Here is a 25,987-nt window from a genome sequence, read left to right on the forward strand (position 1 = left end):
TCATCCATTAATGCAGGAATCCACAATGCAACCATCAGGAAAAGTTATATGACATGTGCAGTATAACCTCACATTAATTTTGAAAGTAACTGTGGAGTCAGGTGTCTTGTAACGCAGTAAACAAAATCTTAAAAAAAGAAAGTCATATGCTTTACTCAACAACACCCCACCCCAAACCCACTCCAAATAAAACTATTCAGGAATTGTATGACAAGAAGTTACAGCTCAAAAATATAGTTTGCAAAATGTAATGTCTAGCTTTCTGATGCACCTTATTTGTGCCATTACCTCTAGAGTGCCTCTTTTTGTTGGGTTTAGCACCAGAAAACGTTTGAGGAGGTTTTCACAGTCTGTGGACATGTAGAAAGGAATCCTGTATTTTCCCCTTAGCACTCTTTCTCTAAGTTCCTTGGCAACAGAAGAAGAACAGACAGTAAGTTGTAAGGAGCAAATCACTTAAAACATTAAGTAAACATGCTCAACATACTCTACAAAAACGCACCTTTAAGTTCTGTCCATCAAAAGGAAGAGATCCACTCACAAGGGTATAAAGAATAACACCTAAACTCCAAACATCTACTTCAGGTCCATCATATTTCTTCCCTTGAAAGAGCTCTGGAGCAGCATATGGTGGGCTGCCACAAAAGGTGTCCAGTTTGTTTCCGACTGTAAACTCATTGCTAAAACCAAAGTCAGCTATCTTAATGTTCATGTCTGCATCTAGCAATAGATTTTCAGCCTGGAAGAGAAAGAATGGTTTGTAAGATGAATTTAAAATACTTGATTTAAAATGCTATTGTCCATTTTACTCATTCTTAAAATGCAAAAAACTGATATATCTGTTAACATTCCCTTCCTTGCAAGGTCTTTAGGTGTGCTTTAGTCTATCATTCACATATCCCCTATTTTAAAAATCTCTGTACAATGGTTTTAGACTATGGGAGCTGTTATGCTACCTGAAAACTGTGTTATTACCACCTATCTGTTTTCTCCACAGAAATGCATCCTGAGCTATTGTAACTTTTATTTTTGATCTATTCAGATGAAAACAAGATAGAGTCTCACTATCCATACTTTAGGTGGCATTCTTGCAAAAGTTTGGTAATGCACATAACCTTTAAACTTTTTTCAAGTGTTTGTTGGGTTTTTTTTGGTGGTGGTGGTTGGGGTTTTTTTTGGTTGGTGTTTTTTGTTGTTTGTTTTTGGTTTTGTGGGTTTGTTTTTTAAGTTAGAAAGCTATATGGTATGTTGAACAAGTTATGTAGCAATACTATTAATATAAAAGGCACAGTTTAAAGAAGGTATATACCATTTCATGTCGCGCTACAAAGAAGCCATATTTCAGTTTCATCATGACAACTGGTAATTAATTTTGTTCAAGACCAAAACTTGTCATACCTCTATCAAACTACTTTTTTTTTTTTTTTTTTTTTACTTTTTGTTTAAAGACCTCTCAGCTAGCACTGACCTGCATCAGATTTTAATCTGACCACAGGGTGAGAAGCTATCTTTCAGCAGCCATTAAATTTCTACATTTAAAAGCCTTAGAAATCCTCTTCCTTTTATTTGAAATGGTTCTCTACCGTAAACATTCCTCAAAACTTGCTATAACACATGCAAAAAAATAAAAGAGAAAGCTTACTATACCCTACATTTTATTGGCACAATAAAGATCACACCCACAGGTACAGATGCTGACACACACACTTCAGACACTTTTTCGTACTCACCTTGAGATCTCTATGAACAATATGCTTTTGATGGCAATACTGCACTGCAGATACTATCTGGATAGAAAACAAGCCCAATTATATAAGTGGCATCTCAAAGAAACGGAAGTTTTAATCAAAACATTCAACATTTATTACTAAAGTTGACACGTACTTATCCACTCAGAGCTACATAACCAACTACTACAGTGACCAGCATACTTGGGGGAAAGCTGTTAAATAACTTAGGTGTTTGTTATTTGATCTATTTGGTTTCTACTCTGCTTGAAAGAGGATTTTGTTTTTCCTGTGTGGCTAATTATAGACCAGTAGAAGCAATGACTTTCAGAAAGGTTACTGAAGTATTTCCATTCCAATACTGTATACAGCTATAAAAGCTTTCCCTCTAGACTGAAGTCTTCCAGTCCCTCTCCAAAGGTGATTTTTCATGCCACAGAATGAAGAAAAAAGGGTAAGAAATGGGCTTAGCTACTGGAGAAACCACTGGGAAACAGCTTGTTTGTCAAAACTTATGCAATAAGAAGCAACTGTGCATCTAACAGAGGTCTGCTAAGTGCATATGGTTTATTTTATTTTGTATACTGTACAATAGTAGCAAGCTCAATGGAAAAAACTGTCTCTCAAGTGTAATGGAATAATTTCTTCCATCATAATTTCCAAATATCATTAAGTTTTTCATGCTTTATATAGCACACTATATAAGCTATTTACACAGTACAGCATCCTAGTACATTGCTTTAGTCCTAAGCATTGCTGCAGAACTCTGCACGTATGAAAAAGCTGGACAAGGTCTTATTGTTACATGATCACAAATGCAGTCAAATACATTTTATTGTCATGCATACATAGTCAGAATTGAGGCAGATGTTATGACTTCTTAAAGTAAGTGGAACTGCACATAAAAATGATTTAATGTAATAACTACGCTTAAATAAATGTATGTCCATTCTTCGTTCAAGATTAAGATTTCCAATACAGAAGGATGAGGTATCATTACTATTACAAAAAAATAACTCACGATTAGACCGCCCAGCTTAGCATAAGGATCCTCCTGTACTGGTAAGAAGCAATGGTTCTCCTCCTCAGTATTTAGAGTGGTGAAAGTAAGGTTCTTGGTAGGTCAAAGAACTGACCTACCAGCCAATTTTGCATTCAAAACCTAATCATCAATGTTATGATCTTTGTGCCCCTGTATTATTGAATCACACACGTGCCTAGTGCCACCTTGGAAACCAAGCAGTCTATGAAAAGTTGAAATATTTCCATTCCCTACACTTTTTGCTTGTTCTTTTATGTATTGGCTCTCTCTTTCAGACTCCAAGTTCAGCTTTTTACAGTTACTGAAACTGCCAAAGTGCTCCCACGCCACCACTTGTACCATCCTTTTGGTTTTCTTTCCTTTCCTCTCCGCTACCATTACTTCAGCACCAGTCACAATCTCACTCTGTCAGGGGCTTCCAAGGGTGACAGCATGACAAACACCTCAAGCTTTATTCGGGACTGCAGAGACACAGCACTATACCATTCACTCCTAAACTGCTTTTACTCCAATTATCTAGCAGCGGAAGGTCTAGCAGATGATCAATCAGTAGTTTCCTTTGGAGATGCTTTTGAACTACTCTGCATTGCAAGAGGATAGCACAGAGACTGCAGAAGTGAATCCAATCTAAGTGGAAGGGAAATAATGCATGTGTGTAACATTAATTATTAAAGAACAGCAGTCAAAACTGAATGAAAAATAGCACAAAGCATGGCTGCACTGGATTGAGTCCCTTGTCTTCCACCTTCCATCACTTTTTCCATTGACAGCCCCCTCACCCCCAACCTACTTGAGTGTGAGAAATTTGCTGACACTTGGCAGGTGAGGAGAAGAGGGGAAGAAACGGCAGACCTTTTTGCTAGAGGTAACAATTGGAGCATTGAAACACATTTCTTGGGAAGGATTTCAAAAATCTGTATAATCATAGGTTTTAAAGAACAAGTTAGAACAAGTTATCTCTAGGCAGAGAAACCATTCTTCATAAGGATTAAATGACAAAAGGATAGATAAATGACCTCTCAAGGTCCCTTCCATACTGCCATGAGTATTTTGTTTCTTAACTGGAACATACCAGTAAGATGTATTTTGTGGATTTTTTTATTTTCCAAGATCTGTCCTAACATCTACCAGCATTAAAAACTCTAAATTGCTTCTGCAGGGGAACAGTGGGAAGGAGGCCAAATCTAATTGGCTGCATTTAATGAAGAGAGGGAAGTAATACACATGGATTTTGGGAGACCCCCTGCCCTGAGACTTCGCTTCCCATTTTTGCATTAATTCTTATCCAGATAGGCAGATTTTTCTATGGAAAAAGGATTGTAAGATCGAACCAGAACTGCTTGAAAGCCTGTAATAGGGAAAGAAAAACAAGGTGACATTAAGAATGCAAAACGTTCTGGATTTGAATTTCTCACACATGGCTGCACAAAAGGAGCTTGAAATCGAGAACTGCAGAGCATGGCTGTATTTTTAGTGTTTGTACCCTCTCCTGTGTTCCTTGTGAAGCGTGACTGGAATAACATAATCACTGTCTTTTACATTCTTTTTTCCTGCTAAAAACCTTAAGCATGCGTAACAAAATGGACAAAAAATATTTTTTTTTAAAAAGCAAAGAGAGGAGAATTACCAAATTCTGCTCTTCGCCTGCTAGAGAGGAAGTGCCTAAAACATAAGTGTTTGATGCAGAAATCACATCTACTGAAAGAAGCAGCATGATCTGAATACAAAATATAACACAACCTGTGGTAATAACTAAGCTCAATAACATGGCACAACTGTTTCTTCAATTTAAAGAGAGCCACTGTCTGTTAAAGCAGTTAGTGAATTAAAAAAAAAAAATCCCTATTATGTTCTAAGTCCCTATCTAACATAAGAACAGCTGCACTGAATCAGATAAAAGGTCTACAGAGAGCATTCTCCCTCCAACAATGGCTAAAAGCTATACAAAGCTATTCTGAGACTACAGTAAGGTGAAATGAATAGTTTTACAACCTGTAAACCCAGTAAGATCTAGTTTCTTTTGACACTGTCCCACAGTCAGAGTCCTAGTGTCTAATAAATGCTAGGCACCGATCAAAGTTTCCTGACTTCTGTCCTGCGCACATGCTCTTCTCTTTAGCAAAGTGCAAGGAGCTCGTCCTAGTTTCTCTCCTCAGGTTATTACTAGGGTTCTCTTTTTTTTTCCCAGGTGTTCATGCTTTTGAAGCTCTCAAGAACTTCTTATCTTTGAGATCAAGGTCCTCTAAAATTGGTTGAGCTTGGTAGCCTGGAAGTCAGCTGTTGAGGGAGGACAGAGCAAAGATGCCTGTGCCAGGAGACAAGTCTTACAAGAAGAAACAGAAAACATACTTTTGCATATCTCCGTGTATTCAAGGGAGGCCATCTATGTATCTTTACAAACAGCATTTAGTCTACCGAAGTTCACAAAAAGAAAAATGAAGCTGAGAATCTGAAGTACATAAAATCAACTCTTGATGGGTCAAATACCCAGCTCAGCAAGTAACTATCTTTTTAAATCTTTCCCTTCACGTTTGTTTATGAAAAATGAAGTTACATATATCCTGTACTACTCACATTATCCCATAAAATTAAGCACTAAATGTACCTGTAAAACATGTTTGACCTGTTTCCACAAGTTTTCACTTAAAGGGGAGTAGAATTGTTAGGAAAAAAACAGGTAACTGTTGAACAAACGTGCAATTTCAATGGAATTACTGCAAGATCTTTTTCCACAAAACTCCTGATAAAGAATCTGAGGACAAAGAGCAGAGAACCATACCAGCAGAAGTTTTCAACATTCGCATCTGAGAGAGAACAGCAAATCCTCTCAAGTTACTCTGAAGCTCTTCAAGTGACATTACAAAGAGCAAGACAACAGTCTGGGATTTAGAAGAGACAGCTGAAGTGGGAATGACTGCTCCACAACCCATCACATCTACTCCAACACAGTACAGAAACACATACCAGAAACGCTCAATCACAAAGGAAAGTTCTCTACCTGCTGGAATATGAAAGGGAGGGAAGCAGCTTTAAAAAGACATGTAAGATTTTATTAAAGAGGAAGAAAAATTTTCGTTACTATCAAGCTGCATAGCTCCAGTAACCACAAATCACTTCTGGGGATACAAAATTTGCAGCTACTTTTTTGGGGTTGGTTTGTTTGTTTTTTGGTGTGTTGGGGTTTTTTTGGCAAAAGATTAAAGAGGGTAAATACAAGATTTAAAGAGATGAGAGAAAACAAAGGAACAAAGATTCCACAGAAATGCTTTTGTTGCCTCCTTATGTTGGGTTAAATATGTTTCTCTTTCTTTACTTTCATTGCTACTTTTGAGTTTATTGTTTATATTGCTTTCACACAATTCTTACTATTGGAGACAGAAGGAGCAAAACAGTTGTGGCACAGTTTCCTAGTTCCCAAATTCTTCTTTGCGGTCACGCTACCCACAGGAGAGAAGTGTAAAAGTTTTCTTTATAAGGCATTTTGTGAAAGTCATTAATTAATTTCCTTGAAGTCTCATATAATATATCAAATTTCTTCTACTTTTGTATGGCAATGCTTAAGCGAAACTATCGGAGCCTCCCCTTCCAACAGTGAAACTGTCACGTCATTGCCACAATTCACCAGTTTAAAACCCCTATATATCGTTCAATGAAACACTCTTGACCCTATTTATTATTTTGAAGTGTTATTAAGCAGGACCGTAATTTTTATATTTACTACTTTTCACAACATTATCTAGGTTATCCAAGCGACCAAAGGGATGGAAATAACGTAGGCATTTACAAATTTCTGCACAAGAGCAGAAAACAAAGTATAGCAGACCAGTCGGATCTGCAAATGAAACTGTAGATGCTAAAAGAACAGGTATTTGGATTTTAATTAGTTATGCAAAAATATTTGCTTATGTTCAACACTGCTTTACTGTAGAATGGAAATGCTTTTTACAGATCAATGAAATGCCAACATCTTTGCAGAGCTAGTTTATCCATCATAAATAAAGCTAAATTAACAAGCCTACAAATTACTTTTCCATTATTTTTTAGAACAACTATTAAACTGCATCTTTTCATGTAGGCAGATGGATGTGAATGGATGCCTGCTACATGCACTGCCTGCGTTTTGAAACTGGCCTGTTTGTAGCCTGCTACATTTGAATAACTTCCAAAAGGTTACAGACCAGCTGAACTAAGGATATATGAAATCAACCCAGAATAAAAGAATTTTGGAACGGAATACACTTCCAAATCAAGCAGTCACTGTGTTCTGGCACTCCTGGACACCCTGGCATACAGCACTAAGGAAACTAGCACCACTGAATAGTTTTTTCTCAGAGCTACAAGTCCACTACATGCTGAATGCTGCTAGAAGTTAAATGCAAAGGACAGCCGTTTTATTCATTTCAGCATTAAAAACGGGGGGGGGGGGAGCTGATGTGTAGGAATGTTATACATACCTGTCTAAATTTAGCTCTAGCCTCCTTTTCCTTCATTCTTCCATGTGCAACCAGATAGTCAAACACTTCCCCTACAATTCAGTAAGAAGATACATTAATGCCAATTTCAGAATCTAGAGATTCCTCTCTAGCAGGCAGCTAGAGAGGCCTACAGCAGCTTCACTGAAATGATTGTTTTTCAAGTTGATGATTACAGGTTAGTTCAAGAGAACAAGGCACAACTGCTATGCAATTTACTACACCGTCACCTCTTACACAAAAAAATAGTAAGACTTAATGAATGACTGGATATAGAAAAAAACCCATTTCATTCCAATTATTTATAATAGAAACTGAGCAGCATATTTATGTTTTGTAAAGACGACATGCACCCCTTCACAGACTTTCTCACAAGGGTTTCTTTTGCCCCACAAAAAAAAGCTTCATATATGAGAACATCTGATGATACTTGTAAATATTGTCATACCAGCAGTAGAATTTTTCTTTGTGCATGTGTATAAAAGTGTTCTAACAAAAATCAGAAATCTTAGCTTTAACTTAGGCTTGGAAGAGGTACAAAAGGTTAAGTCACAATAATGAGCATAGCAGGACACATTGACATAATTCAACACCCAACCATCAGATCTGTAAGATACACTGAGAAGGATTACTCTTGGACAAGCCCAGTGTTGTATGGCTGTGGACGACTAAAGGAGATTACTAAAGCAGTACTAAAGATCCGTGTTTCGATTTTCCCCCCCCCCTTTAATCAATCCAGTCATTTTATAGCATGTCAATACAGCCTACGTTTGAGCTTTAGGTGCAGCTAACTGGCCCATTTAACACTGACATGTTTGTGAGAGCGTGGGAGATTTTTTTTTACTAAAAACCAATAGTCACATACATAAGAACTCTTACAAACACAGACTAGTAGGCAGTTTTAAAAATTTTTCACTAACACGCAAAATTAAAAACTTTAGAAGTGGATCAAATATCTAAATATTCTCTACTGAGCAAGAAAACACTGTTTTGTAGATAGCCACCTCACAAGGGAAGAGCTGAGTAACTTCACATTTGTTTTTGAAAAGAAGCAACTCCACTAAATTTGAATAAAAACCCCAGAATCATAGAGCAGGAAAAGCAACAACTGAGCAATCTGAGGAAATGTCAGGATTTTCTACAAAATAGCCTCACTTCCCTCTGTAGTCTATTATTTAATACTCAACTCAGATAACTCTCAGCTGTATTTCACGTCTGTTTCTTCAAAAACCTTGACGGAACAAACCTGAACACTTCTTCATAATTCAGGGAAAATGACACCAGAGAAAGAATTATCTCCAATTTATGTAAAGTGTTGCAGTTATAGCAATAGTTCCTTTCATCCTGCAGCCGCAGAGTTCATATACATCATGTGTGACCAGTATTTTGATAAAGAGGAAATATGGGAAACTCATGCCTGCCACTGAGATTACCAGCCATTCCTGTCTTGCACAATACGGCACGTGCAAAGGGTACTGCGCACAGCCTTTTAGACCAGCGTAGTATGTATCTCTCCATTACCCTAAGAAAGATCCTCACTGCTTTAGAGAACCGCTGACCCTTCTACCTCCCAGAAGCTAATCACTAGATGGCAATAGGACTTCATTTTGAAGGCTAGTACCTTCAAACAGCACAGAGATGCCTCCACAAACACCTGTACTAGCCAGTATTTTAACAGTATTTTACCAACTTCGTTTCTGCTTAGACAAATCCTGGCTGAGCATTTAGGGAGCTGCTAGAAGAAAACATAGGGAGGTAGAGAATCATTGCCTGATTTATAGTAATTTGTTAAACTTCATGTAATCTAACATCAGAGTCAGAATTCAATGCTGATTTTCTCTGAAAGGAAGTCTCTGTGTCTCCCTCCCAAAACTAAAGAAAAGCCTCAACTATTTGAGATTCCCAGCTACTGATGCTAAAAGGTCACATTGACAAACTGAGTGCTATTAGGTTTTAGCCAGCAAGGAGTAACTTAAGACCAAATACCTTAATTCTAGTTCTGGTGAAAATATCTGATATTGCATGACGCATGCTTTTTCCGCCCCCCCCTCTGCAATGAGGAATAAACGTTTAAGTTCCTCCTAAAACGGCATAAGGCTAAGCCTAACAATTCTTGACAGTCGAAGGTCTGTGATTAAGATACATCAAATGTCATCAACATCTGAAAAACAGAAGTTGCAGCACTCGTGCTTTTGAAAGCAACAGTTAAAGAAACACAGAAATGTTTCACCTGAACATATTTTTACCAAGTATCTTACACAAAATAGGACACCAGAGGTAAGGAGCTGAATGCAATAAATTGAGAAGGTTGGCATTTGTTACGGACAGGAACAATCAATGGCTGAATAAAAATTCCTATTAAATTTGAGTTGTGAAAAACAAAGTTGTGAAAACAAAGCAAATACTACTAAGTTGCAATACGTTCAGAAGCTGGTTTTACAAATTATAATTACTTATGTTGTCCAAAGAAGTCCCAGAGAATATTGAAGATTTTGCTTAAAATTTTACACTACCATGACATTAATAATTGCTGAAAAAGAAGTTTAAAACACTTTAAAACAAGTGCTTTCTCCCACTTCGCAATTTGTTTACATGTGTCATCACAGCAGAGAGGTACTTACCCCCACTTGCATATTCCATTATTAAATAGAGAGTTTTTTCAGTTTCAATGACTTCAAATAGCTTCACTAGAAAAGAAAGCCATTTATTAATCAGTTAACTAATTGCAGAAATATTATGTTAAGCCCACAGAGAATTCTGTCAGAGGAAAAAAAACCCCAAAACTATTTGCTTGCTGTTTGACAATATCAGACTATTACTCTAAAGAAGCTTTTTCTGCCTAATATTCCTAAATGGAAAATACTGTAAAACATTTGGTCAAGTCATACAGAACAACATTTTCTGAAGAAACAATACTTTGCCTCTGTTACATGGGAAAAGCAACTAAATTAAGCAGAACTTCCATGGATTTCAGCATCAGCAATAGCCATTTCTATGCACTGAACTGGCATATGTGGTGACGAATGAGTTTGAGTCAGTTTGACAGACCTGTAACAATACTACATCATTTAAATGCACAATCCTGAACAATTTCTTGATCACTTCTTGGTTTTGGTATATACTTATTTTTAGTGAGGGCTTGAATTCAGTCAAAATCAATATTATACTCAAAAGGAACAAAATGATCAGTTAACTGTGCAAATAACAGTTTTGTGCAAAGGGACCAAAATGTGTTTTGGGTGTTTGTTTTTTTTTTTAAAAAAACCACACAGCTCTGGAAAAGTATTTATTACTGCTACTTTACACTAAATTGACACCCTAGTGCAGAATCATCTTTTAAACTGATACCACAATAATTTTAACAGTGAAAAAGCTAACATTTCTCCAGAGTTGGAAATTATGTGAAAGAAACGAGGTACCTATATTTGGATGATTTAAGATCTTCATTATTCTTACTTCTCTAAAGAGCTGAAAATAAACATAAAACATGAAATACGTTAATGAAATAGGTAACATCCATTCTTCCATAGAAGATACTGTTTCCAAAGTTCCAGGAACCCCCACCAGAGCACCTTTTGAAGACCACTGCACTGCATTACTGGTATGAACTCATCACTCTTCAGTACTTCATTAAAGCCAGGGAATTACTGTGCTACAACAGGAACTCACAGGTGAAAAATCAGCTGCTTATATTGCACAAAAAGTGTGTTATCCAACTACAACAGCAAGGAGCAAGTTTTAAGGAGAGATGGGGAGGCAAGGCTCCCCCCTCAGCCCTTCAGAAGCGTTCCTGCAAGGCAACTGAGCCACAGCAGCAACTAGTCCTGGGTTTGTCACCGCAGCTCCACTCTCATTGCCAGACACGCAGCCTCCAAGCCTGCTCGGCCAGTAAAACACGCCGAACGTACTTGCCAAAAATTAACAGAGCAGAACACAAATGGTGTTTTTCATACCCATCAATCCCCAGGAGACAGAAGAATCACCATTACTTTAAGGGTACAGTATCAAAGGGATCCACCTTCCTATGCAACAGGATGGTACCGCTTCCCTCTGTGCAAGCATTGGTGTTAACCCAAACTGACGCACAAGGTCCAGGGATGAATTTAACAGAAAAATCTCACAAAACACACAACTCCCCGAAATAAAAACACTCCATCTCTAAGTTTTCTGTTGCAGCTCCCTTGCCCATCCCAGCACGTCAATTTTGGCAGGATGGGTGGTGAGGGAGTACAACTGCCCATTTCAAGCTGCAGCATCATGTTAGATCAACGGTGCTGCATCCAGAGACCACATACTGATTGTAAGGGTCCTGTTTCCCCCACCGCCCCCCGGACACTAATAGCCATGTAAAGAGAGTCTTGCTTGAGTAGTTATTTCCAAAGAGTTCAACTTCGCCTGTCACAGAGTAAACTCTGTCCTCCTGCAACTGGAGGATAATATGGGAATGACATTTAACAAACCACAAACAAACCAAAGTCTATTACTGATCAGCTATTAATTATTTTCACCTCTGAAAACCCTCTTCTGCAAAAGACAATTAAAAAATGCACATAAACCCATAAATGCCATGGGTATTGTTACTGCAATATATAACATTGCTTTTAATGAAGTTGGCTAACAGCAGATGAAGTAAAAGTAGTCCCACTACTTCTCCCAAAAAAGACTCAAGATAAAAAATTATTACAAAAAAACCCTTGAAGTGCAAATACTATTGTATTCCGAAAACCCAAAGAATTATCTTTTTAGGCAGTACGCTATATGGAAGTCAAGTGCGTAGCTGTTCTCCATCTGCAGCTCGCCCCATGCCAGCCCAAGAGTCCAGAGGGATGACATTCTTAAGCCTCGATTATTTTCTAACAGCATGCTTCAAAAAGCGGGAGTAATCAAGAGGTTTTATTATAAACGTAACACCAGCTTCTACAGGAATACTGGTAATGTAACAGATCATATTGAACTTGTAAAGAGACTGAAGCAGAACGAAAGTCCACAGCTCCACAGGAATGCAGACACGGGAGAAAAGAGTTTTGTAAATAAGAGATAACAACATTGTTATTAACAGTAAGGAAGCAAAAAGTGCTGCTGCAAGATTTGCCTCAGGTCAGATTTGAGATAAAGTGAAGACATTTAATATGTCTACACGTATTACTAATGACTCAAAAATCTGTAGGTGTACTTACTCAATAAAAGCAAAAAGAAGTGAAACATAGGAAACAAAAAGAAAATAACCAAAGAGTCAACAAAACAAAATCCTTGTGCCTTTTAATAAAAGAAAATGCAAGGGGTAGGATTTAAATAAATAGGGAAAAAAAATAATCACAATCTGGAGACCAGTTGTTCTAACCATTCTCTGCTTTCTAATGTTTCTATAAAGGCTAAGATTTAGGGAGCAATCCTTATTGCACTGCCCAACAGACCTTCACCCCCATGCTACAGCCACAGCTGTGAATGGCACACTACGTGAACACAGAGTAAAACCAAACAGTTTTCTAAATGCTTTTAATCATCTTATTATCATTACCCAGGTCTACACCTGACACTTGCTAGATGACAAGCTGCTTAAATGCAATCAGGATTGATTGATCAAGTAAATTTTTGGCCATGCAAAACAGAGTTTCAAAACCTGCGCATGCATGTTTTCTTCTTCCCCCAGAGAGGTAAATAAATTGCCAGGGTTTTTTTAAACTATGTTATTTCTGGAGCTTTTTCCTATATAATTAGACAAAGTAGACTACTTCACCATCTCTCTCTGATCATCAGAAATTAAAAGCAGTTGAATCTATAGCTATCTTTTTCTTATTTTTCATTCAGTTCAGCTGAACTGACTCACCAAGGGCAACTCTGCTGCTACACAGATGAAGACCTTGGCTGTTACTCAGCCATTAGCCTATTTATCATCACCTCACCCACCTAAAAAAACAAAAGATAAGTTCCTAGGATTAAGTATGAGAATATAGGCAGTCAAAATTGGTGCCACCAAACAAGAACAGTCAACCAAGGGCAATATTGAATAAGACAATAAAAATGAGGCTAAAATTCACAATAACATCATGTAAACGAATGTATCTTTATTCTAATTTTTTTTTTTAAATAAAGTATGCAGACTTGGCTGGAGCTAGCTACTTCCTCTGTTGTACACTGTACACTTTGATGGTCTAATGTGATAAAGCCAGGCTCATACCACATTTTGGGCTGCTCTAAATATAACATTGGTCCTTAAGATGACTAGTCTGCATTACTAACCCAAATGAAGCATGTCAAAAAGTAGCTTCTACATATGAGCCATTTGTTGAAGTGAGTGACTAGAAACAAGCTTTTTAAAAAAGACTATTTTTGTCTCAGAGGAAATTAAAAATAAAAATACTTGAGAATAGGATTCAACCACCACCAAATTCTTCCATTATAATTTTAGTTAGATAAATGCACTTCGGATTGTGCTCCCCCAGTCAGTTTAAATGTTTGACACACATAGCAACTTCCACAGGGATATCTGCAAATGCTTGACATTGTATTATGTATTATAGTCTATTTCTGATAGAGGAATACAATGTAAAACATCATACAACTTTCACACAGTATGCTAAAAAAAAAGTTTTCCCAGATTTCATTCCCCCAAAATATTATGTACATCAACTTCTAGCAAATGAAGCAGTAATTATCATCACACAGTAAAATTAATTGCAAACAGCCAGGTATGATAAAAGCCCACACATCTGAGGTTCTCCGCCACAGGAACGCAGGTGTAACATCAGAAGATGTAACATAAAGGTTCTCAGTACAGAAAATAATTTTCTTAGTTTTAGGAACTTACTTGTCATAATGAGACCATAAAGGCAGACAATGAACTGAAAACAGTGCTTATCAGTTTAATTTCTAATACCCAGATTAAAAACTACTCTCAACTTGTTGAATGTCTCATTTTCTGTCAACAGGAGCTCTACAAATGTTTCTAGGCAAAGACAAACATCCTTAGTCTGCCAAACAAATGGCTTTTAGCTTTGTTGTGGTCTGGTCCTTTGACTGTAAGCCATGTTAGATACAGGGAAAGAATTACATTTAATTAATGCTGCTAGCCAATAAACTGGGTAAAAAAAAAAACCAACAAACCAGCAATGGAAGCACAGACACATACCGAGTAATGATCTTGAATTGATTTTACTTGAACTTTATTATGCTGACACATCTGAAAAAAGAAGGGAGTGGGGGCAAAGAAGGACCCATCTTTTAAGCTAACTCTCTTCGAACACAGCAAAAGACAGATTAGAAGTGCTCCTGCATTAGCTACTGCAAGAGTTTCAGTAACAAATTATTTCAAAAATGAAAAAAAAAAAGTTTGCTAAAAAGCAAGTCAGCACACTCGTCAGATGCAGAGCACCAACATAACCTGACCTCCTTCCCCCCAAAGGAGGGGGGGGGGGGGCACTTTTCATAAGATGTCCCAAGCCAGCTCAAGCTTGACCTATGTATTAGGCTCCTCCTGATAACTGCTCACTGAAATATGCCCTACATATAATTAGGAGCCTCAAGCAGGAAGCCTTTACACAATACAAGTTTGCCTCAAACAAACCACAACTTGAAAACAGAAAAAAAAAACTTGTTATAGACAGAAAAGCCTAGACATTTTAAACTCTTATCCTTTTCTTGCAGTTTTTAAAATACTGATTGACCCATGGTCAGAAAGGACATGGTCCACGTTAAAATTGATGTTTAAGAACTCTAAAAAGCTTTAGCAAAAAACCAGCCCAAACAAGTGGCAAAACATCTGCATGTAATGAACAAAAATATTTGGCTGAGGAGCCAAGTTCTAAAAAAGGAAAATGAGAAGTGATTTAGTGCTATTACATGGGCTTGGTAAAAAAAACTTGCATATAATGGCATTGCTAATTCAAAAGAAAGAAAAAACAAACAATTTTTTTTTTTTTTTGGTCTAGGAGGAAGTGAACTACTGTAGCATCAGCACTTGTTTCCAGTGAGACTGATATTCACTGGAACTGGGTACACAAGTACATTTGTGGAGAATAGTGATTATGACTAACACCACCAGCATGGGAAAAAAGCTCTACGAATTTTCTTTCAAAGCAGGGAAGTACCGTTTACAGTTTCCTCTTTGCTAAGCAAGAGCAGCAGAGTAGTAATTAGGTCCTAAAACAACAGTCAAGAGTAGCTGCATGTGGCTACCACAGACTTCCTCAGCAGCAGACAAGAAACCCGACTCTTCCGAAGAGCTGCGCTGCTGAGTATCGAGCTGCCAGGACTGCAGCCGCCCGGGAGCTTACTGGGAGGGCATACCAAGAATTACCGCTCCACAAAGCAAAGAAAGTCCTTAACAAGGTTAACTTCTTTCTGGCAGCTGAAGTATTGGTGTGGAAGACGTAATACAAAGAAATCAGTACCAGCAGCCTTAATCACCATTTGTTTCCCCACCTAAGGATGACTAGGGTATGCAGCTACACCACAGCTGAGAGACTGTATACCACACCCTTTTCTCAGCACAGCCCTTCCCTCCCCACCATACCTCAAATATTTTACTGCTCTCTCCCGAAGTGCAAGATCAGAAGCACTTCCATCTTAGCTTCCCCTGCATCTACAGGTCGTGTGCACAGTTGGCTTCAAATGCACTGAAGCTATGGCACTGCTGACAGTGCTGGGGGAAAAGGGGCAAGAGTTTGCAAAAAAAGCCTTGATAAAGCAAAACTGGTAAGCAATGCATTGTACTTTCACTCTGCTTACTATGACAAGCAGGAATTTAATTTTAAGAAAATTACTTTCATTTTTGAATTGAGAACACTGATATATCTTGCTAAATTTTTTCTGTACTCATTGAACAAATGAGCTTAGAAAGGTGAGCACATTAGCAACCTCCCTCCCCAAATTTGATCTGATTTTTACCCCACTATTTTGTACTATTCTTCCAGACTTCCATTTAAGGAACCTAGTGGTAGACAAGACCAAATCACACTTTATAATCTAATTTTATAAATTGTAAATAGAAATGAAATTACAACAGAGATGGAGACACAAGTGTACACAGAGCAGGCTGCAAACCAGGAACCAAAGGGCCAAGAAGCACACTTCCAGCTTCTGGCCTTGCCAACTCAACACCTGTGACTTGTAAAAGGTTTGCTTTGTACCTGAATATGAGCTCAAGCTAGCGTTACAGCCCAATCTCAAGAGAACACCATTTGAAGGATTAAGATTTTACATTTTTGCCTGAAAACACGGCCTCTGTACCTTTCTCTGACCATTCTTCCCATGCCCTGACCCCTCCCCTTCATATCACACACCTTTTGTTTCTCTCCCAAGTGCTTCGAGCATTTAACAACTTTTTCAGGTATTCCAAATTGCACAGATCTGCCACACAAATCAACTTTATCTAATCCATCATATTACCTAATTTGCATTTCATTTCCTCATTACCAATGACCTCAGGGATTAAGCTGAAAAAAAAATATGAGAAAACTGGAACCACATTATCTACTTTTACCCAGTCTACAGAGTCAGTAGGAAGTTGCTACCTGCTCAGATGACAGAGCCTTTCTTCTATAGGTTATTCTTTGCCTCTCAACCAAACCATACAATGTAAGAACTTGTGTGATTTTCCAATTTACTTTTGCACCATTAATTTTGATAAAAACATCTTGTCACACAATCTTTTTAGTATTTGCATAAAATCCAAATGCATATATTCTCCAGTTTACTCTGGTTATGCTATTTCATTTTGTCTGCACGTAAGTTCTGGGTATTCTCTCATTCAAACAGAAATATTGCAAGGAGCTTTTTTATCAAAGTACTCAAAAGTAAATAAAAAGCCTTTGACTACAGCGCTTAAAAGGACAGCCTTAGAAAAGTCCGAGGTAAAAGTGACATTTAAATGTACTTCCTGCAGGCACTCCAAAGCAGACTGGCTTGCTTGATGAAAGAGTAGGATTTATCACTACTTACTAAAATAGATACGGCGATACAACTGTAACAGCACATTAAACATTTGAGGCTAGAGGGAAGAAATCAGAATAGCCATGCTCCAACTTGTTCCATAAAACTGCATCACCTTTCCTGCTGCAAACTACGTGAAAGGCATAGATACTGCTTGGCCTTCAGTCCACAGACAGTATTTTCAAGGCCAGTTTAAGAGGACAGAACATAAGCTTTGTATTTGCAAGTTTAACAAAGTGACCAACATGAAGGAGACATTGGGGCATGACACCAAACCACGAACGTCCTCTCTACAGAGTTAGCTATGGTTGCGAGACCAAGGAAGTGACTAACACCACTGTTTTCTCAGTTTACAGCTCTGTACGAGTTCATCTTGAACTGCAGCGCTGTCAAAAATATCTGTTACAAAACTAGTTATTAAATACAGTAGTCAGATGTGTGCAAGGTATGCAATGCTTCAGATTCTCCAGCACAGGCATTCAGGGTTAGTGGAAGGAGGTGGTGAAACGAAAAAATTTACAATACAGTTGAAACATTAAATGTAAAAAACCTACCTTTTGTAGACTAGTTGGGTTCAGCTGTGTTTTGTCAATTATTTTTATGGCAACCTAAAGGAAGAGTTCATAATCAGTATTTTCCACATGAACAATGCAGCGTTATCACAAGATGGTCAAATCCAGTAACAGAAATGGAAAACATGAAAATTACACAAAACCCACTCAAGTTTCTTCAGCAAATTATGTACTTGTATTTAAACTAAAACCATTTGGAATTAACAGCTAAAGCGTAATTTACTTCTACTGCAACAAACTAAACAGAAGAGTGGGAAAAACCCTAGTATTTTAAGCATATTAAGAAGCTTACTTAGTCTTTTGCTTGACATTAAGACCATCACACTTATTCCAGTGGAAGCTCCAACACCAGACTATGCCCTGACAAAGAGCAGTGTGCCTACAGATAGTATTTACACAGTATAATTACACAACAGATTACACAGTACTGACTGGGCATTGATAGTTTGTGAAGATGCTTCCAAAAACAGAGATTTCAGAGCAAATTGAAAGTAATTCCACACAGATTTTGCAAGAACTAAGTTCACCTTTGGAAAGTCACTGAGTATTTGTATCAATTTGCTCCCCGATGGATATGAAAAGTGTCACCACTTGTGCATCAACAAAAAGCCATTGGCTATAATACAACAATTTGGGCAAGTTCATTCCTTTACTGGTTCTCATCTTTTCAGCAAATACTGCACAGAAATATTAAAGAACAAAATAAAAATTTCACAAAATAATCAAAAGAGAAATTCACTACCGTGGTAACTAGTCAGAACTTGAAGATTTGAGGCAATGAATAGGCAACAGAGACAAGCTTCAGTGCAATGCAATTTGGATGAGTTAGAACAGGAAACAAGCCTCTTTCTACAATTACATGCCAATTGGTATTTTTCCTTTCTAAATTAGAGACTAAACATACCAGAAGAAACTCTACAGAAGGAGATGGTGCCTCTCAAAGAGACAAGATGCTGCAACTCAGCTGATTATAATACCTCACTAGTGCAAAGCAAGGGCTCTCAATTCCCCTTGAATTTTTGGCTCAAACAGTAGATGCTGCTCCTTCCCATGCCACAGCTCCCATTAGCCTGCACTGCTTTGTGCTGTCTTTGTCATCTCATTAACCTGGGGTTGGCAACATATGGAATAAAGAATATCTTACATCAAAGCAAATTTATATTCCTGCATTCATGTGCAAAAACACATGGATGGATCATCATGATGGAGAGAGTAAGAGGGGAACAATGTTCAACGCTTGGGTGCATCACAGAATTATATGATGGATATGGTGTTTTCTGAAACTGAGATTCAAGATTTATTTTGAGCCCTTCTAGATGCAAGATATGATGTGATGTCACCAAGAAGCCATCTAGGAATACTTCTGCTTTGGGGAGTATTTTCTTCTAAGGTATGCCACTGAAATTACAGATCACTATTTCCCAGTGCAAAATTACATTGCAGAACCTTGAGAAATCACTTCAAAAATACAAATAGGTAAACACATTAAGCAATAGGTATTTTTGTATTAGCAGCTGTGTACAAAACCAAGAAAGATTTTTATCTCTACCTTTAAGCCTGCTGAACTATTGTCACGAAGGTAACAAAGTTACTCACTTCCTGCAATCTCTTATAAATCCCTGCTGGATGTAGTGACCACTGCCTTTGTCAACAGCAGATAATGTTATTTGAAAGTCATGTGGTGTCCCAAGACTACCCATGCCACAGAAGACAGCTGTTTGCTTGGTAAGGGCATTCCACTCAGAAAAAGTTGCATTTGTGTTCTGAGCTGTACCATTTTGGTCAACCTTTGAAAGACGTAAACTTGTTTCAACCCATGAAGTCTTGAAGTATTGGGTTTCTGCAAAACGCAGCTCACCTCTCTCACTGTGCATTGGTGCCAGGTGATCAGAGAGGTCTCTGACACTGGCAAACAAATTCAGCCCTGGAGATACAGGGAAAGTACACACCTCAGTTTTCTGAAACGCAGACTCACAGGCGTATTCAGTGCACTAATTATAGCCTTAAAGGCAGGATGAATTTAGAGGATTCCTATCCACATGAACACTGAGAGTACAATGTTTTAACACTGACTTTGAGAGCCTGAACCTGTCATCAGAACAGGGGGCAATTTCAGATGCCTAGATAAGGTCTCCAAATCACAGGCAAAGAGAGCCTGCCCTCAAGAATAGTTCTGACAAGCCTGGGAAAGAAAATCCTTCGTTTTACTAAGCATAGTTAATAAAGCATCAAATTGCCTTCCAAAGCAGAAGCTTCGCTCCTTTACACAAAGTGAATCTGGAATGGTTTCAAGTGTTGTGCGTTATGGCCAATGTTGGAGGAATGCAAGTCCACCTACGCTGTTACACCGCTGCATCAGCCATGATATTCTGTGTGAGATCGTTAGTAGAATTAAAATTAACTTTGCTTTCACCATTCACAATAACATGACTTAAAACATTCCTCCTACATGACTTGAATGAGGGGGTTAAAGCAATAGTTGAGACACTGAGCAAATTGGCCAAACTGCTACAATTCAGAATGTTTTCTCCCTCTTAAATTTCAGTTTTTCCAAGGGAAGAACAGAAAGAAGATGACAATAGATTCCTTGGAGTCAGACTTGGATCCTGAAAGAATCCTGTCTCACTAGTAAACTTCAGCTTCCTGGCTATTAACTGAACACATGCCTTTAACAAACAGAAGGATCCATATATTTTTGGCTGTGATTCCAACCACCTCAGTAACAGCAAAAGGTAGTTTTATCTTTTAGATTAATTTTGGCAAGTATGGAAATTTTTTCAGAGGAAATAACCTTTGATAAGTTACAACAGAAAATACATGGCTTAAAGTCAAAGAATTAAAAAAAGCAGATTTACAATGAAGATTCTTCGTTTCAAAAGGGCAGACAGACTACAAGTAATACTCTCATAGACAGAGGATCTTGAGGGAGTGTGTTTCATAACACCAGCTCTAGTGCAGTGAAGCAAACACTCCCCCTCTATACCTCTGCAGTGAGCAGAAGGCCACGCACTCCTCCTCTGCAGGACAAATCAACTCCCTCAAGCTAGGCTGATGTTCTGATCACCCCCTGAAGGGCTAAACATTTCTCCCTTTCGGTAATTTGAGGCTGGGCTCTCATCATACATCCTGCAGACACACTAAAGATGGAAGTGAAAGAGAGTCCTGGAACTTAACTCCAGTTGGAAACATGAAAGCTGTATCTCAAGCAACAGGAAAATTCACAGAGAAGAACTCCAAATGTAAGGAGGTGAGCAACTACCCAAGAAGAATGCTTGAACAAACATACCCTCCTCCCAAGAAGTGACAGAAAAATGCTGATCTGCTGCATGATTTAGAAATTAATCAGCGCAGAGACAGAAAGAAGGAATTGCCATGAAATGAAACTGAACTAGACACTTAAAGGACATTAAGAACAGTCACATAGATAACAAGAAGATAAGTAGGGTTCAAATACAGCAAGGATACATTTAAGCGTGACTCCCAAAACTAAGCATTTTATTTTAGGTTTTGGTACATAAGATGGAAAAAAGAATAGAAACAAAGACAGGACAGCCAGCAGGAATGAGTGGGTAAAGCAGGAAATCACAAATTCAGGAAGATGAGTGCCGTCTGGCTGGCTGAGAACATTATCCCAGAATTCTTAAGAGTGGCAGGTTTAAAGAAAAAAAAAAGAAAAACGCATTCTTGTAGCACAGATTTCTAAGATCTATCAAGAACAAAATGGCAGCACAGGTTTAGAAATTAGCAGACTTAACTTCTTTTTCTAGTAGAGCCATTTACTACAAAATTCTTGAGCTCGAAACTTGCAGGGAAAAATAGGGAAACAGACAGAAGGGTTAAATGCACATATTTTCCTACAGTTAGTTGTACCCTATGGAAACACACAAGATATGACTATCTAGACTACTGTAAAGCCTCATCTAGGAGGATGCATGGAAATTATTGAACTAGATAAGCTGAAATGTGCACAGAGCTTTTTTAATTTAAAAAAAATGACTAAAGAGCTATCAGGTTGGAAACAAATGAGTAAGAGTTTTTCAAGGACAAGACCTAGGACCAATCTTGTTTAATATCTGTATCAGTGGCCTTGGCACAGGAAGTCAAACCATAATGATTAAGTCTGTTGAAGGAGTTAAGAGGCACCATCAAATACAATGGAAAACTGATATAAACAACCTTGGAGATGAGTTAGCAAAGAAAGCGAGATTCAACAAAGTACAAGGTGCTGTTGCTGATCACAACCAAAAAACATCAATGTGACAGCCATGAAAAAAGTTAGCACAATCTAAAGATTGATCAGATAAATACTTCTGTAAGGGCAAGGGTAAATTAATGACACCGGGGAAACTGTTATTCAGAATATTGTGAACAATTCTGGTCATACACATCTAAAACATGTAATTATTATCAATGCTGTACAGTTCACAAGAAGAGAAACTTTTACTCGCCTCTCTTACAAAGAAAAAAAAAGTTTAAAATACCTTCAAGATATTCCTATAAAACTAGCTTAATCGTTCCCTTCAAAGGAATGCCACTCATTCTAGGTAACCAGGACCAATGGCCATGTCCTGGAAAGTATTTGTGCTCTGAATTAATTGAATGACATCTATTCCATGACAGTTAAAGAAACTTAGTACTTAAATCTTTCCAAATTTGGCCAAAGATTTTACACTGTCACTTTATTTATTGAAATTTCAAACAAAAATAATGAACCAGAGGTCAACACACCGTTATGTGCAGGTAAAAGACAATGTACTTCAGTTTTTGCAAAACAATGTGTGACACATAATACCTGTCTCCAACTCCTATACCTATAACAGCAGCAAAGAAATACTAACCAAGTACTTGCATTTCCTGTGTTAAGTATCAGTAAAAGGAGGAGGGAACTTAAGTTGGAAAGCAATTAACCAAAAACTTTGTCTACAAACAAGCAGTAACTTTAACACTAGAAGACAACTGCTGATCACCATAACTGTCAGCTTAAAAAAAAAATCCCTCCCAACAACTCATGCAAAATGGTGTCCCCTCTGTTCCTCCTAGTGCTACTGAACTCCATATTAGCTCACAAAAAAGAAATTCCCTTAAAGCGCTGCAGTCAGCCACATAATTTCCTTTAAAAGTCCTTGCCGGCATCAGCAAACATTTACTTCATTAGACAGGTTTGGCAAGAAAAGGTCAACAAGGTGTTTCTCCCTCTTTCAATACATAGAGTTGCTATTAATAAAACAGCACCGAGAAACACCTTCTTGTAACAAGCAAACAGGACTATACCTCACCAAATCAGAACCATCATTAAGTGCAAGTTATTAATTACATTGCAATGGCATGCAGAAACTAATTATGGAGTGAGTTAGACACTATGCAGAGATACAAGAGAAAGCTTGTCTACAGTGCACAACACTGAGCAACAGACACACAAACCGGCTCTGAACAAACTGGAGCGTCTTCCCAAGGCTGCCCAGCACTGCAGACACTAGCAGAACTCCTGGGACATACATTGCTTTGGCAAGAAAATACTGCATTTGGGCTACTCAGACCATAATCAAGAAAATACATTAGTTCTCATTCCTGACTTCCCCTCCAATACATCCCTGCACTGTGCAGTATAGAGACACCACGAGGCAGCCTTTCCAGCAAACTTATTTAATTGCTATATATTGAGCCCTTTTTTGGGAATGGAGGATTTAGCAGAGAATTCTAGTGGCAAACTTAAACACAATTCAGTTGGACAGGGACTTGTCAAAAATACAAATTTAAGAGACCATTTTCAAGAGAAACTGGTTCGTAATCATTACTAAAAAATAGTTTTCCATTTCTTTTATTTTTCCTACATCGGTGGCAATATCTCTAGTAAAATGCGCTAAATGTTCACAGACTTAGATGATGCTACTCTGTGAGAACCTTCACACCTACTGCAATTCACTACTGTTTACACCCGTATCACTTTACCTCTCTGCCAGTTAGGATGTGCCTTGCCAGTTTTACTTTTGCAAAATTCCCCTTTCCAATCGTTTTAAGGAGTCTGTAATTTCCAATATGTGGCTGCTCATCTGCGCAGGAAGCTATAGAGTTCCTGCAGCGAGCTCCAGAGCGCCCAGTTCGAGAGGAAACTTCCTGCCGTCCGTCTCCATGGGACGTATGCTGCAATAAAAACATACACAGATAAGGCTGAGAAATTAAGACAAAACACATCAATGATGAAAAGCATACAACATTCAAAAACATTAGCAATTCCTTTGAGGAAAACTTCAAAGGATCGAACTCGAACTTCAGATTCACACTGAACTTTGCTCCGATAGGGACAATAAAAAGGCTCCCAGTTCATAAGACAATATCCATTTCATCACCTGGTAAAGACCAAGTGGAAAGTTACCTGAACTGCAGCAATAGTTCAGCATTTTTAAGACACTTAAATGGACTGCTGAACCAGTTATGGGAACATGGACGTGTTTGATATTATTGCATTACTATGCCTAACTACAGCAGGGAAGCCTTGAGAAAGGAAACATGAACAAAGCACACACAGTAAAATATTCATCCTTATTGGACAGCTTAATACTGCTGATGAAATAATATAAGGGTTTTTTTCACTTGTACTGGACTCCTGTTCCTACAAAACCTCATGACTGAAAATACCAAGGACAGCCTGGAGAACAAGGGAAGAAACAAGGGAAGTCGCCTTATCTAATGTATAGAAATCTCAGCTATTAATAGGCTGAGCCCAGGTACAGAGATCTGGCATACTGTCTGCAATCTGTTTCAGTTTCTCTGAACAGCTATTAATTGTAAAAATGAATGGATATATATCTACCTATAATAGACTTTATTCATTGGATCACATGGTTAAGGTAACAGTAAAGTATTTATTTCCTGATAGAGAGCCTGTTTATGAAAGAGCAGGTCCCCTCATGTTCCTTAGTTCTCAACTCACAGATGAGGTCTATACACCAACTTCACTAATTAGTTAGAAACACTCAGTAGTCAGCAAACGTGGAGCAAACATCTGGCTACACAGAAGATTACATGCTAAATTCACAGTCATCCCAGAAATTCCAGATATTGCTCATCTACTACTACCACTCTTGCTGAAAAACAGCAGGGACAACCAAAAATCTGGCATACAGCAACACTCAGTCTGAAAATCACTGTAGCATAAGGATGTGAGATCATAACTCAAGAGCTAACAACCATGGATCAGGCACAAATGAACAAATCCATGCTTGCATGACACTTGGCAAGTTTCACACTCTATTTAATAACCTGATTAACCTTGTGGCCATATACTCTGGTATCTTAAGTTCCTTGGTTTGTTAATTTGAATGCAACAGCTGTGATCAAATTATTTTTAAAAACACATTCATTTCCTTCAAGGAATACTACTGATAAAAGTCTATGGCAACTCTTGGAAAACTGTTTCAATAGTTACTATTTTAAAAAAAACACAATCCCACACACTGTGGTGCGTATAATGTTTTAGTATCAACCCGGCTTTAGCTTCTTCTTACTGCCTGACTACTGCATTGTCACTAGATTTGTACTTCCCGTATAGGTACTTAATTACTATGATCACATTACCCCTTCACTTCAATAAGTTTTTAATATATATATATTGAGCTCCCTAAACAGGTTGCTGTAAGAATTATTAAAGACAAGAAAACATTTCTTGCAGGTCTTTTCAGAACCCTTTTCTATTTTCCCAACATCTTTTTGTGGGGTTCATGCTAGAACTGGACATACCATACCAACAGCAAGTACAGTAGGACTAAACACAGAGACTGCATCTTCTGTTCAACACTTCACTGATTTTACACAGACAGAACCAGCCCTTCTTGGCAGAAGACCATCTGTATCTGACCACCTAACATTGACCCTAACTCTTTTTAAGAATTATTGCTTCCCACTCCCTTACCACACATAGTGACTCTCATTCCTGGTTCCTTACATGCATGATCTCACATTTGGCTGAAGTGAAATGCAGTTTCCTTACATGCAGGTTATTACGTGCTCCTGATGATTGGCCCATCCTGCCCTACTTAATATTCTAGCAATCTTTGTCCTAGTTTTCAGGAGCAGTAGTAAACGTTTCTTCCAAACCACTAAAAAATGGCACAGGAACAAGAAGCACACCCATGATGAGATCCAGTAAAATTTCAATGCTTGGTAACAATTCATTGTTCTCAATAATATCTCAAGGCCTATAACAACCGGATAAGTGTTTATCAATCAATAATTCTCAAGGAGAGG

The 25,987-nt window shown here is 38.0% G+C and overlaps 1 protein-coding gene across 11 annotated transcripts in view; it reads right to left on the reverse strand.

Moving 5' to 3' along the window:
* Window positions 1–25,987, reverse strand: part of MARK3 (microtubule affinity regulating kinase 3) — a 64,060-nt gene that overhangs the window by 27,223 nt on the left and 10,850 nt on the right. For 9 of the 11 annotated variants that reach the window (XM_059819849.1, XM_059819848.1, XM_059819846.1 and 6 more), the window contains exons 2-9: window positions 23,693–23,884; window positions 17,726–17,779; window positions 10,661–10,709; window positions 9,863–9,928; window positions 7,224–7,294; window positions 1,731–1,787; window positions 503–739; window positions 289–408 (exon numbers count right to left, since the gene is read on the reverse strand). In XM_059819849.1, coding sequence (XP_059675832.1) covers window positions 289–408; window positions 503–739; window positions 1,731–1,787; window positions 7,224–7,294; window positions 9,863–9,928; window positions 10,661–10,709; window positions 17,726–17,779; window positions 23,693–23,884 — 846 coding nt within the window. The remainder of the gene's footprint in view (window positions 1–288; window positions 409–502; window positions 740–1,730; window positions 1,788–7,223; window positions 7,295–9,862; window positions 9,929–10,660; window positions 10,710–17,725; window positions 17,780–23,692; window positions 23,885–25,987) is intronic. The other 2 variants (XM_059819850.1, XM_059819852.1) reach the window with 2 other exon arrangements.

This window comes from Gavia stellata, chromosome 7 (genome assembly GCF_030936135.1).
Source record: "Gavia stellata isolate bGavSte3 chromosome 7, bGavSte3.hap2, whole genome shotgun sequence".
Lineage (NCBI taxonomy): Eukaryota > Metazoa > Chordata > Aves > Gaviiformes > Gaviidae > Gavia > Gavia stellata.